At 39.6% G+C, this 15060-nt stretch overlaps 1 protein-coding gene across 1 annotated transcript; it reads left to right on the top strand.

The window, feature by feature from the left end:
* The first annotated feature begins 2239 nt into the window (after nucleotides 1–2239).
* LOC115416038 (cystine/glutamate transporter-like) lies at nucleotides 2240–14040 on the top strand. Its single transcript, XM_030129739.1, has 4 exons — nucleotides 2240–2337; nucleotides 12811–12960; nucleotides 13209–13386; nucleotides 13853–14040. Exons 1-4 carry the CDS (start codon nucleotides 2242–2244, stop codon nucleotides 13906–13908), a joined length of 480 nt encoding a protein of 159 aa, XP_029985599.1. The 5' UTR covers nucleotides 2240–2241; the 3' UTR covers nucleotides 13909–14040.
* The last annotated feature ends 1020 nt before the right edge of the window (nucleotides 14041–15060 follow it).

Here is a 15060-nt window from a genome sequence, read left to right as displayed (position 1 = left end):
GTTTAGGAATAGGAATAGAAATAAGAATACAATAACACTGGACCAGGGACACCGCCTTGTGGCACCCCACCTGTTACATCAGGCCATTGTGATGACGACCAGTTACACATACCCTTTGCTGCTGTCCTGTGAGAAAGGAGTCAGTCCATTCTAGAAGCTTGTCTGAAATACCATGGCTCTCCACTTTCTGTAGAAGGCATCCGATAGGTACTGAGTCAAAGGCTTCTTTTAAAGTCAACGTAAACGGCATCCACAGATAGGCCGAGGTCCAGCCATTCTGTCCATTGTTCAAGACATTCCAACATCCATGTAACCGTGGACCATCCTGGTCGGAAACCATGCTGGTGCTTGGTGAACAGGTTATTTGTTTCCATGTATTTGACTCTTTCATCTGGAACAGTGCCCTCCAGTACACTGATGACTACTGAAGTGAGGCTAACAGGTCTATAGTTACTAGGAAAATGTTTTGCCCCTTGCTTGAATATTGGTGTGACATGTCCTTTTTTCCAGGGTTTCTGGGAGTTTGCCTTCTGTGGATTTTTAGAACATTTTGTGTAACAGGAACTTCAGGACATCTGCCAGTTCCCTAAGGATCCTTGGGTGGATACCTCCAGGTGCCATGGATTAGTTGGGGTTCAGAGTTGCTAATATTTTGAGTACATTCTCTATAGTAATATTTACATTGGTGAGCTTCTGACTGAAGCTCTGCATCGGGTATGTTGTTGGTGTCTTCATTAGTAAAGATGTTCACAAAGAAGTTATTGAGTGTGTCAGCCTTCTCTGGGTCTAGTGTGGCCATCCTGGACTCACTGATAACTAGGTTGGAGATGCACTCTGCCTGGTTACCTTTGTGGTTGTACTTCCTCTAATTGTCCTGATTCCTTTATGTGGTGTATTTCCTCCACAGCTTTTGCTTCTTCGTCATCTTGTCGGATGTTTCTTTGTCTTTCCATCTTAACCTGTCTGCTTGGCCTGAGATCATTTTCACTGGTTAGGGTTAGGGTTTCGGACCGTAGAAGGATGCAATTTTTCAAGAAAATAGCTCCCAACTCTGGTCAACACTCTCCTCCTCAAAAAGTTCTTCCCAGTTTATTGAGAGTTCCTTTTTCATTTGCTTGTAGTTAGCCTTATGGTACTGGAGACCTTCCCAGCTCATACTTGTTTCCTATGCATAGCAGTTGAATGTGACAGAGATAATGATGTGATGGGTGGTCTTATCTCTGTGATACCAATCATATTTTCCTCATTCATAAAGATGAGATCCAGTCCACTTGGTTCTTGATTCGCGTTATTCTCTGCACGGAGGTCAGCATGTTGGTGGAGAAAAGCATCTGTGCTTTTCTGTAAAAAACTATGAGGATCACAGTTTCTCAACCCTGTGGTGCCACTGCCATTTTCCCATTCATTCTCTGGATATAGTTCAAATCACCTACAGTTAGGGTTAACCCTAACCCTAACAGCATACGTGAAGAGGCCGTATACCCACAGCTCTGGAGGAAGTTTGACAGGTTGTATTATTTACAGACCATGACCTTTTCACTACTAGTTCCATCTCTGTTTTGACCCATTTTACCCCAAACTGACTAATAACTTTGTACACTTTAATATAGGCTGTTAATCATTTTAGACCACACCGTCTCTTATAATACAAATATGGGAATGATTCATTCCAATAAGACATTGAATTTATACACTGGAGTTTGAATGTATGCATAGATAGTGGATGTGTGTAGTGGAACAGAATGAGCTGGTGTCCAAACTGAGCCAAGTCAAATCAAGTCAAGGTCAACTAAGATGATACCATCAACTCAAATATTTATTGATTTTACACATTTTTTCTTACAGTATATTAAGATATATTATCTTTAGTATAAACATGTCAAATGTTGCATTTAAAAATAATTGATTTCATTATGTTTTTACATATCTAATAATAAAATACTATATCCTGTACTATACTATACTATATATATATATATATATATATATATATATATATATATATATATATATATGATATAGGTTTTATAATGAATAGACAAGTCCTCATGTGACTGAGGTCAGTTAGTGTAGACTTGGATGTGCTCGGGTTGTGATTAGTCCAGTGGTGGACCTGTTGAACCCAGAATACATGAGTCCTGCTGTTCTGCTGTAGAACCATCATCTGATTCTGTTTCTCTGTTCTTATCTTCTGTTCTTCTGATCAGTCCTTCGTCCTTATATTTGTGTGTGTTCATCAGGATGTTCTTCATAGCATCACGTGAAGGTCAACTCCCACCAGTTTTATCCATGATCCACCTGCGTAGACACACACCACTGGCAGCTGTCTTCATTCTAGTGAGTACACAACCAACTAACCCTAACCCCAAAAAGAAAGGCAAAAAAACACTGACGACTGGCAAGAAACATTAAAGACTGGAAAAAACACACTGACGACTGGCAAAAAAAGACTAAACACTGGCAAAAATAGACTAAACACTGGCAAAAACACACTGAAGACTGGCAAGAAAAATCAAAGACTGGCAAAAAATCACTGACGACTGGCAAAAACAGACTAAACACTGGCAAAAATAGACTAAACACTGGCAAAAACACACTGAAGACTGGAGAGAACCATTAAAGACTGGCAAAAACAGACTAAACACGGGTAAAAACACACTAAAGACTGGCAAAAACAGACTAAAGACTGGTAAAAACACACTAAAGACTTGCAAAAACACACTAAAGACTGGCAAAAACAGACTAAAGACTGGCAAAAACACACTAAAGACTGGAAAAAACACACTAAAGACTGGTAAAAAACACACTAAAGACTGGCAAAAACAGACTAAAGACTGGAAAAAACACACTAAAGACTGGTAAAAACAGACTAAAGACTGGTAAAAACACATTAAAGACTGGAAAAAACACACTAAAGACTGGTAAAAACACACTAAAGACTGGCAAAAACAGACTAAAGACTGGTAAAAACACACTAAAGACTGGCAAAAACAGACTAAAGACTGGTAAAAACACATTAAAGACTGGAAAAAACACACTAAAGACTGGTAAAAACACACTAAAGACTGGCAAAAACAGACTAAAGACTGGAAAAAACACACTAAAGACTGGTAAAACACACTAAAGACTGGCAAAAACAGACTAAAGACTGGCAAAAACACACTAAAGACTGGCAAAAACAGACTAAAGACTGGTAAAAACACACTAAAGACTAGTAAAAACACACTAAAGACTGGTAAAAAAAGAACACTAAAGACTGGTAAAAACAGACTAAAGACTGGTAAAAAAACCCACTAAAGACTGGTAAAAACAGAGTAAAGACTGGCAAAAACACACTAAAGACTGGCAAAAACAGACTAAAGACTAGCAAAAACACACTAAGACTGGTAAAAACAGACTAAAGACTGGAAAAAACAGACTAAAGACTGGCAAAAAAAAAAAAAAAAAAAAACACTAAAGACTAGCAAAAACACACTAAAAACTGGCAAAAACAGACTAAAGACTGGAAAAAACAGACTAAAGACTGGCAAAAACACACTAAGACTTGAAAAAACACACTAAAGACTGGTAAAAACAGACTAAAGACTGGCAAAAACACACTAAAGACTGGTAAAACAGACTAAAGACTGGAAAAAACACACTGAAGACTGGTAAAAACACACTAAAGACTGGTAAAAAACACCCTAAAGACTGGAAAAAAAGACTAAAGACTGGTAAAAACAGACTAAAGACTGGTTAAAACAGACTAAAGACTTGTAAAAACACTAAAGACTGGAAAAAAACAGACTAAAGACTGGTAAAAACACACTAAAGACTGGAAAAAAAAGACTAAAGACTGGTAAAAACAGACTAAAGACTGGTTAAAACAGACTAAAGACTGGTAAAAACACACTAAAGACTGGAAAAAAACAGACTAAAGACTGGTAAAAACACACTAAAGACTGGAAAAAACACACTAAAGACTGGTAAAAACACACTAAAGACTGGCAAAAACAGACTAAAGACTGGTAAAAACACACTAAAGACTGGCAAAAACACACTAAAGACTGGAAAAACACACTAAAGACTGGTAAAAACACACTAAAGACTGGCAAAAACACTAAAGACTGGAAAAAACAGACTAAAGACTGGTAAAAACAGACTAAAGACTGGCAAAAACACACTAAAGACTGGTAAAAACACACTAAAGACTGGAAAAAACACACTAAAGACTGGTAAAAACACACTAAAGACTGGCAAAAAACACACTAAAGACTGGTAAAAAACACATAAAGACTGGCAAAAACACACTAAAGACTGGTAAAAACACACTAAAGACTGGCAAAAACACTAAAGACTGGAAAAAAGACTAAAGACTGGTAAAAACACATTAAAGACTGGAAAAAACACACTAAAGACTGGAAAAAACAGACTAAAGACTGGTAAAAACAGACTAAAGACTGGCAAAAACAGACTAAAGACTGGAAAAAACACACTGAAGACTGGTAAAAACACACTAAAGACTGGTAAAAACAGACTAAAGACTGGAAAAAACACACTAAAGACTGGCAAAAACAGACTAAAGACTGGCAAAAACACACTAAAGACTGGCAAAAACAGACTAAAGACTGGTAAAAACAGACTAAAGACTAGTAAAAACACACTAAAGACTGGTAAAAAAACACTAAAGACTGGTAAAAACACACTAAAGACTGGCAAAAACACACTGAAGACTTGTAAAAAAAAAACACTAAAGTCTGGCAAAAACACACTAAAGACTGGCAAAAACACACAAAAGACTGGTAAAAACACACTAAAGACTGGCAAAAACAGACTAAAGACTGGTAAAAACACACTAAAGACTGGTAAAAACAGACTAAAGACTAGTAAAAACACACTAAAGACTGGTAAAAAAAAAAAACACTAAAGACTGGTGAAAACAGAACTAAAGACTGGTAAAAAAAAAAAAACACTAAGACTGGTAAAAAACAGACTAAAGATGGTAAAAAAACACTAAAGACTGGTAAAAACACACTAAAGACTGGCAAAAACACACTGAAGACTTGTAAAAAAAACACTAAAGACTGGTAAAAACACACTAAAGACTGGCAAAAACACACTAAAGACTGGTAAAAACACACTAAAGACTGGTAAAAAAAAAAAAAAAAAAAAAACACTAAAGACTGGCAAAAACACACTAAAGACTGGTAAAAACACACTAAGATGGTAAAAAAAAAAAAAAAAACACTAAGACTGGCAAAAACCACTAAGACTGGTAAAAAACACACTAAGACTGGCAAAAACACACTAAAGACTGGCAAAAACACACTAAAGACTGGAAAACAGACTAAGACTGGCAAAAACACACTAAAGACTGGTAAAAAACACACTAAGACTGGCAAAAAACAGACTAAAGACTGGTAAAAACCCACTAAGACTGGCAAAACACACTAAAGACTGGCAAAAGATAAAAGACTGGCAAAAACACACTAAACACCAGCAAAAACACGCGAAAGACTGGCAAAAACACACTAAACACTGGCAAAACACACTAAAGACTGGTAAAAACACACTAAAGACTGGTAAAAACACTAAACACTGGTAAAAACAGACTAAAGACTGGAAAAAACAGACTAAAGACTGGAAAAAACAGACTAAAGACTGGTAAAAACACACTAAAGACTGGCAAAAACAGACTAAAGACTGGAAAAAACAGACTAAAGACTGGAAAAAACAGACTAAACACTGGTAAAAACAGACTAAAGACTGGCAAAAACAGACTAAAGACTGGAAAAAACAGACTAAAGACTGGTAAAACACACTAAAGACTAGCAAAAACACACTAAAGACTGGCAAAAACACACTAAAGACTGGTAAAAACAGACTAAAGACTGGCAAAAAACACTAAAGACTGGCAAAAACACACTAAACACTGGCAAAAACACACTAAAGACTGGTAAAAACACACTAAAGATGGTAAAACACACTACAGACTGGCAAAAACAGACTAAAGACTGGTAAAAACAGACTAAAGACTGGCAAAAACACACTAAAGACTGGTAAAAACACACTAAAGACTGGTAAAAACAGACTAAAGACTGGCAAAAACACACTAAAGACTGGTAAAAAAAGACTAAAGACTAGTAAAAACACACTAAAGACTGGTAAAAAAAGAACACTAAAGACTGGTAAAAACAGACTAAAGACTGGTAAAAAAAAAACACTAAAGACTGGTAAAAACAGAGTAAAGACTGGCAAAAACACACTAAAGACTGGCAAAAACAGACTAAAGACTAGCAAAAACACACTAAAGACTGGCAAAAACAGACTAAAGACTGGAAAAAACAGACTAAAGACTGGCAAAAAAAAAAAAAACACTAAAGACTAGCAAAAACACACTAAAAACTGGCAAAAACAGACTAAAGACTGGAAAAAACACACTAAAGACTGGAAAAAACAGACTAAAGACTGGCAAAACACACTAAAGACTTGAAAAAAACACACTAAAGACTGGTAAAAACAGACTAAAGACTGGCAAAAACACACTAAAGACTAGCAAAAACAGATTAAAGACTGGTAAAAACACACTAAAGACTGGTAAAAACAGACTAAAGACTGGAAAAAACACACTGAAGACTGGTAAAAACACACTAAAGACTGGTAAAAACACACTAAAGACTGGAAAAAAAAGACTAAAGACTGGTAAAAACAGACTAAAGACTGGTTAAAACAGACTAAAGACTGGTAAAAACACACTAAAGACTGGAAAAAACACACTAAAGACTGGTAAAAACACACTAAAGACTGGAAAAAAACACACTAAAGACTGGTAAAAACACACTAAAGACTGGCAAAAACAGACTAAAGACTGGTAAAAACACACTAAAGACTGGCAAAAACACACTAAAGACTGGAAAAAACACACTAAAGACTGGTAAAAACACACTAAAGACTGGCAAAAACACACTAAAGACTGGAAAAAACAGACTAAAGACTGGTAAAAACAGACTAAAGACTGGCAAAAACACACTAAAGACTGGTAAAAACACACTAAAGACTGGCAAAAACACACTAAAGACTGGTAAAAGCACACTAAAGACTGGCAAAAACACACTAAAGACTGGTAAAAACACACTAAAGACTGGCAAAAACACACTAAAGACTGGTAAAAACACACTAAAAGACTGGCAAAAACACTAAAGACTGGCAAAAACCGACTAAAGACTGGTAAAAAACACACTAAAGACTGGAAAAAACACACTAAAGACTGGAAAAAAACAGACTAAAGACTGGTAAAAACAGACTAAAGACTGGTAAAAACAGACTAAAGACTGGAAAAAACACACTGAAGACTGGGAAAAAACACACTAAAGACTGGTAAAAACACACTGAAGACTGGAAAAAACACACTAAAGACTGGTAAAAACAGACTAAAGACTGGCAAAAACACACTAAAGACTGGCAAAAACAAACTAAAGACTGGTAAAAACAGACTAAAGACTAGTAAAAACACACTAAAGACTGGTAAAAAAAAAAACACTAAAGACTGGCAAAAAACAACACTAAAGACTGGCAAAAACACACTGAAGACTTGTAAAAAAAAACACTAAAGTCTGGCAAAAACACACTAAAGACTGGCAAAAACACACTAAAGACTGGTAAAACACACTAAAGACTGGCAAAAACAGACTAAAGACTGGTAAAAACACACTAAAGACTGGTAAAAACAGACTAAAGACTAGTAAAACACACTAAAGACTGGTAAAAAAAAACACTAAAGACTGGTGAAAACAGACTAAAGACTGGTAAAAAAAAAAAAACACTAAAGACTGGTAAAAACAGACTAAAGACTGGTAAAAAAACACTAAAGACTGGTAAAAACAGACTAAAGACTGGCAAAAACACACTGAAGACTTGTAAAAAAAACACTAAAGACTGGTAAAAACACACTAAAGACTGGCAAAAACACACTAAAGACTGGCAAAAACACACTAAAGACTGGTAAAAACACACTAAAGACTGGTAAAAAAAAAAAAAAAAAACACTAAAGACTGGCAAAAACACACTAAAGACTGGTAAAAACACACTAAAGACTGGTAAAAAAAAAAAAAAAACACTAAAGACTGGCAAAAACACACTAAAGACTGGTAAAAACACACTAAAGACTGGCAAAAACACACTAAAGACTGGCAAAAACACACTAAAGACTGGAAAAAACAGACTAAAGACTGGAAAAAACACACTAAAGACTGGTAAAAACACACTAAAGACTGGCAAAAACAGACTAAAGACTGGTAAAAACAGACTAAAGACTGGCAAAAACACACTAAAGACTGGCAAAGACAAAGACTGGCAAAAACACACTAAACACCAGCAAAAACACGCGAAAGACTGGCAAAAACACACTAAACACTGGCAAAAACACACTAAAGACTGGTAAAAACACACTAAAGACTGGTAAAAACACACTAAACACTGGTAAAAACAGACTAAAGACTGGAAAAAAACAGACTAAAGACTGGAAAAAACAGACTAAAGACTGGTAAAAACACACTAAAGACTGGCAAAAACAGACTAAAGACTGGAAAAAACAGACTAAAGACTGGAAAAAACAGACTAAACACTGGTAAAAACAGACTAAAGACTGGCAAAAACAGACTAAAGACTGGAAAAAACAGACTAAAGACTGGTAAAAACACACTAAAGACTGGCAAAAACACACTAAAGACTGGAAAAAACAGACTAAAGACTGGAAAAAACAGACTAAACACTGGTAAAAACAGACTAAAGACTGGCAAAAACAGACTAAAGACTGGAAAAAACAGACTAAAGACTGGTAAAAACACACTAAAGACTAGCAAAAACACACTAAAGACTGGCAAAAACACACTAAAGACTGGTAGAAACAGACTAAAGACTGGCAAAAAACACTAAAGACTGGCAAAAACACACTAAACACTGGCAAAAACACACTAAAGACTGGTAAAAACACACTAAAGACTGGTAAAAACACACTAAACACTGGTAAAAACAGACTAAAGACTGGCAAAAACAGACTAAAGACTGGCAAAAACAGACTAAAGACTGGCAAAAAACACTAAAGACTGGAAAAAACAGACTAAAGACTGGCAAAACACACTAAAGACTGGTAAAAACAGACTAAAGACTGGAAAAAAACACACTAAAGACTGGTAAAAACACACTAAAGACTGGCAAAAACAGACTAAAGACTGGAAAAAACACACTAAAGACTGGCAAAAACAGACTAAAGACTGGAAAAAACACACTAAAGACTGGAAAAAACAGACTAAAGACTGGCAAAAACACACTAAAGACTGGTAAAAACAGACTAAAGACTGGAAAAAACAGACTAAAGACTGGCAAAAACACACTAAAGACTGGCAAAAACACACTAAAGACTGGTAAAAACAGACGAAAGACTGGCAAAAACAGACTAAAGAATTATGAGTGATGGGTGATTCATGAACGAATCATTCAAAAGAATTGATTCATTTAAGTCAAGTAGTTGAATCGATTCGCCAGCACAACTGAATCGGTTCAGCAGCACTTTCTAATATTATTGTCCGTTATCACTTAAACTAGTCAGAGTCACTGATTCAGTCGGAGGTTGAAGTGCTGTGGGACGCACCGTGCAGCAGGTCGTCTCCATGGCAACATTTCTGATTGCATCATGAGACTAGTTGCCGATGACGACCGGACTGAGCCGAGGTAGTGAACCGCTGAATGAATGAGCGGCTGAGTAGGGCTGAGTCGCTGAATCGACTCGCTGAATTGTTCATGAATCAATGAATCATTCACGAATCACTGAGTCTTTTGAACCACTGAATGAGCCTCGATCCCCCTACGGTAAGAAGACACAACAGACGACACAACAGAAGACACAACAGAAGACACGACAGACGACACGACAGACGACACGACAGACGACACAACAGATGACACAACAGACGACACAACAGAAGACACAACAGACGACACAACAGATGACACAACAGACGACATGTGAGATAAAGAACAAACAAGGTCAATGGAGTCATCTGAAGTCACCACATTTTCCTCAGTTCTAATACCTGCAAGTATTAGACCTTAACACTAACCCTAACCCCCTAACCCTACCCTAAACCTCCGACCCTACAACCCTATCCTGACCCTAACCCTAATCTAACCCTTACACATACATAACTATTGCCTCCTTTGCCAACATTTACAAGAACTTTTATTCACCTTGGTAAAAAGAATTCCTGCTAATCTGTGTGGTTTGGGTTTCCACCTCAAACTTCTGGAAGATTTCCTCAAATCAGACTTATGATGTATGGAGCAGAGGTAAGAGAAACTACAGCTCCAATCCAGTAGGTGGTGCTAAGAAGAAGTTTAAGGTCAAAGAAGCACAGTGAACAACCACCAAAAAGCCTGGGTCATCATCATCATCATTGACATAAAGGACACTCTGTGTTTTGTTGCTCCTTCTGTTTTACCACATCACAAATAAAACCATATGATCTGCACAAAAAAACAAAAAAAAAAATAGATGATAGGCGTGATTACAGAGGCCAAACAGTCACAACACCGACCAGGTTTAAGTTGTACAAAACAAATAAACAAGTTTACAGTCACACACTGACGTCAACAACACTGTCAGTGTGTTCTTCCACACACAGCCCCGCCCCCAAGAGTTCTTGGGAATCTGAAAAGTCCTGCCCACCTATGAGTAACTTTTTTCAGGGAACGCTGGGGTTCTCAGGGTGTTTTCAGTGGAAACTTGCCAAGATTTTTCAAAGTTGTGTGTAAGTGTGTATTCACACCTACTTCATTTGGTTTGTTTAAAATGGACCAGAGCTCGTTTCCCCAGATGTCTGATCTGTTATTTTAGGTATGAATGCAAACATGCAAACTCTGATTTGAATCAAATAAGTGGATGGTCCGCTGGTCTGGTTCAGTTCTGCTGTGGACAGAACCGTCCTCCAGCCCAAACAAACCACAGAACCATGAGCCTATTTGTTCTAGATGAGCCTCTGGAAGGAGCCGAGCATCATGGGTAATCAGAGCTAACAGCAGCAGCCATGACCCAAGGACAGACGTGGACCAATGAGGACACTGAATGTCTCCTGGACATGTGGTCACATGTCCATTTGACCAAACTGTCTCCAATCAGCTGTTGTGGACAGTTGACAGAACTGTACGGAGGACCGCTGTGTGTGTTTACATCAACACCCACTGTCTCTGACCCCACCCCTGACTTTTCTGTCCAGTGCCAGCCCCGTTCATCACATGTGTACTTCGGTTTATTAAGTTCGGTCCATTAGTAAAAAGTGGAATGAGAATGTGATCAAATCAAAAGAAAAAATAAAGTCCACATTGGATCAGAACCGGGTCAGTGGCACCACTGACTGTCCAGGTGAACCGGGTCAGTGGCACCACTGACTGTCCAGGGGCCTCATGTATAAAGCGTGCGTACGCACAAAAACCTGGTGTACGTCCTTTTCCACGCTCACGTTCAGATGTATAAAGAGTAAAGTGACCATGGAAAGGTGCGCTCCTTCACGCCAAGTCCACAGCTGCGTACGCACGTTTCTAGTGCTTTTGAACCTTTGGCAACACTAAATCTATATTTACCTTGGGGCTGATCCGCGTCAGCCCTGTGAGAAAAGTGTCACAATAGCAGCGAGTCTCCGCTCAAACAGTCTCAGTTCGTCTCTTTTCTTCTTCCGCCTGTTTCGTCCTCCACCTCGCGTCCACCATGACGTCATCATGTGATCATGCAGACAGGGGAATCCCAGAGGGAATCCCACCTGCAGACCCCGTTTATACTGATTTGCATATTTAAATGTGGGCGTGGAGAGGGAGGAGTCAGGTACTCCAACACATGTGCTCTCTTCCATGCTGATTGGATGAATAAAGGAAGTGTACTTGGATTCAGGCGTACGCTCAGTTTTATTCATCTGGATGTTTTTGTGTGTACAGACTTTTCTGGATTTAAGTGTACGCCAGGTTTCAGTATGAAATCCACACAAGTCTGTGAACATCAGGGGCCTCATGTAGGACCATCCTCCTGTCACAGAGGCTTCTGTTGACTCCAGTGTTAGCCGGTCCTCCGGTCCACCACAGCCCACTGCTGATGCCCGTCCGACCGACATGGGTCTGTGCTGACCCGAGTCACCAGAGGACATCATGAGGACAATGGGCGGAGTCAATGAGCGACTGGACCGACTAATAAATGTTCTCACAGACATGAATACTGCATTAAATGCATTTATCAACCAGTGAATTCTGTGTCCTTGTCTCATTCTATGGTTGTTGCTGAATGTCCTCCCGGACAGGACTGGCATTGTGGATACAGGGTCTGGTTGGTTCTGGTTCTGGTTCTGGTGGTGGATGTGCTGCTCTGACAGTAGGATAACGTGTCGGTGTTTTCATCGTTCTTCTGTATCTCTGATGTGCACATCAATTGGAGGAATGACCTTTGTCACATTATTAACAGTTTCCCAGTGTCTCCTCTAAGTGTCCCCAAAGGTTCCAAAGCACTAGAAACGTGCGTACTCCAGCTGTGGAGTTGGCGTGAAGGAGCGCACATTTCCACGGTCATTTCACTCTTTATACATCTGAACGTGAGCGTGGAAAAGGACGTACACCAGGTTTCAGTATGAAATTCACGCAAGTCTGTGAACATGAGGCCCCAGGTGAAGACAGACTCAATGGTAGAAGTCTGTGCTGGAGAAAAAGAGGCTGATGTCCCAGTATTTACTGAGTATGGAATGTATTAAAGTGTGTGTGTGTGTGTGTGTGTGTGTGTGTGTGTGTGTGTGTTTGCAGTATCCCATGACCATGCTCCAGCTGTTTGTGGGGGACATCTACAGCCTTCTGAACTTCATGAGCTTCATGCGCTGGCTCTTCATTGGTGTGGTGGTGTTGGGTTTAATTTACCTCCGCTACACCAAGCCCGACTTGCCCCGCCCCTTTAAGGTCAGTGAGGTGGTGGACGCTCGGTCCATGACGCCGTTCAACAGGAAACTCGACATTACAGACTCATGGCTGCAAATGCTTGGACTGAAAAACTGCATAGAGTTTGATTTTTATCACAATTTGACCTTTTGAAGTTACAATACTTGTTCCTAAAAGGTAAACCTGCCTGTTTCCATGGTAACCATTTATGAGTGTGGCCTATAAAGACAGAATGTGTGAAGTGTGTGTGTGCTGTGTGTGTTCCACAGGTGCCCCTCCTCATCCCAGTGGTGTTCTGCATCACCTCCTTCTTCATGGTCTTCCTGTCTCTGTATTCAGACCCGCTGAACACAGGCATTGGATTTGCCATTTCCCTCACCGGCGTCCCCGCCTACTACGTCTTCATCCACTTCAACAACAGGCCCATGTGGCTGCAGAGGGCCTTAGGTGAGTCTAAGACACACCCACTGAGGGCTGAGATGCGTCTAAGACACACCCACTGAGGGCTGAGGTGAGTCTAAGACACACCCACTGAGGGCTGAGGTGCGTCTAAGACACACCCACTGAGGGCTGAGGTGACTCTAAGCCATACCCATTGAGGGGTTAGGTGAGTCCAAAGCCACACCCACTCAGGGGTTAGGTGACTCCAAAGCCACACCCACTCAGGGGTTATGGGGTTAGGGGGGTTAGGGTACATAGGGATGGGGTTAAAAGGGTTATGATACATATGGTTAGGATTAATAGGGCTAGGGTACATAGGGTTAATGGGGTTAGGGTTAGTAGGGTTAGAGAACACAGCATTAGGATTTTAAGGATGTTACAGTTTAGACTTGGATAGTTGGTTTTAGAGAGATGACAATAAGAGGATAAAAACACGTGTGTGTGTGTGTGTGCTTTGTGTGTGTGTTTTCAGACTCCTTTAACAGAACTTTGCAGATTCTGCTGGAGGTCATCCCTGCTGAACAATAAGAACACACCACCAACAGCAGCAGCAGCAGCAGCAGCAGCAGCTAACCCTAACCCTAACCCTAACCCAGCAGCAGCACACCCACGGTTTCGGGCTTGAGTTCATGTCTGGTATTTGTTAATAAATAAATAAATAAATAAATAAATAAATATACAGGGTGGGGAAGCAAAATGTACAATATTTTGAGGCAGGGATTGAAAGACAGTGTATGACCAATTAGTTTATTGAAAGTCATGAGAATTTATTTGCCACAAGAAAATGTCCATAATAGAAAATGTTTTTATTCTATGTGTCTGTTCCAGGTAACAGCTGTTTATATAATCAGCTGTTCTGGGTAACAGCTGTTGCAAAACCTATCCAGTCCTTTTCTCTGAACCAATCACCGCCCTTCTTTCTTCCTTTTATGGATGTGGGACAGACCATTTCTATGTAAGGGGGAACTGTTGAGCTGGATCCACAGGCCTCTATGTGGTTTGGTCTGGTTTGGTCCAACCATCCTAAACTCTGTGTCCAAACCTGGTTCATTGGATCAGAACAGTTCTTTGTGGAAATATGCTGTTGTTTTGTTGCTGTTGCTCTTTTATCATCCGAGTTCATTTGTTCTGACTTTGTATTGCTTTTATGAACTCATTAAAAGCCCAGTTTGGAGCCCCGCCTCCTCATTTACTTCCTGTTTAGTGGATGAACTGGAACATGGGTTAGGGGGTTAGGTTAGGGTTTAGGGTTAGGGTCAGGGTTAGTGGTTAGGGTTTAGGGTTAGGGTCAGGGTTAGTGGTTAGGGTTTAGGGTTAGGGTCAGGGTTAGTGGTTAGGGTTTAGGGTCAGGGTTAGTGGTTAGGGTTTAGGGTTTAGGGTCAGGGTTAGTGGTTAGGGTTTAGGGTTTAGGGTCAGGGTTAATGGTTAGGGTTTAGGGTCAGGGTTAGTGGTTAGGGTTTAGGGTTAGGGTCAGGTTTAGGGTTGGGTTAGGTTTTCAGAATTAGAGAGTATCGACGTCCACCTCCACGTCGAAGTTGGTGCTCTCATCATCCTGCACCCGCAGCACAGCCTGCATCAATCCCAGGGGTCTCCAGGGTTAGGGTTAGGGTTAGGGGTCTCCAGGCACCCCTTGTCCCTTGTTCAGGGTGTAAAGGAAAAAGAAAAAAAAAAAAAAACAGG

This window comes from Sphaeramia orbicularis, unplaced genomic scaffold, assembly GCF_902148855.1.
Source record: "Sphaeramia orbicularis unplaced genomic scaffold, fSphaOr1.1, whole genome shotgun sequence".
Lineage (NCBI taxonomy): Eukaryota > Metazoa > Chordata > Actinopteri > Kurtiformes > Apogonidae > Sphaeramia > Sphaeramia orbicularis.
This window is presented reverse-complemented; position numbering and strand designations above follow the sequence as displayed.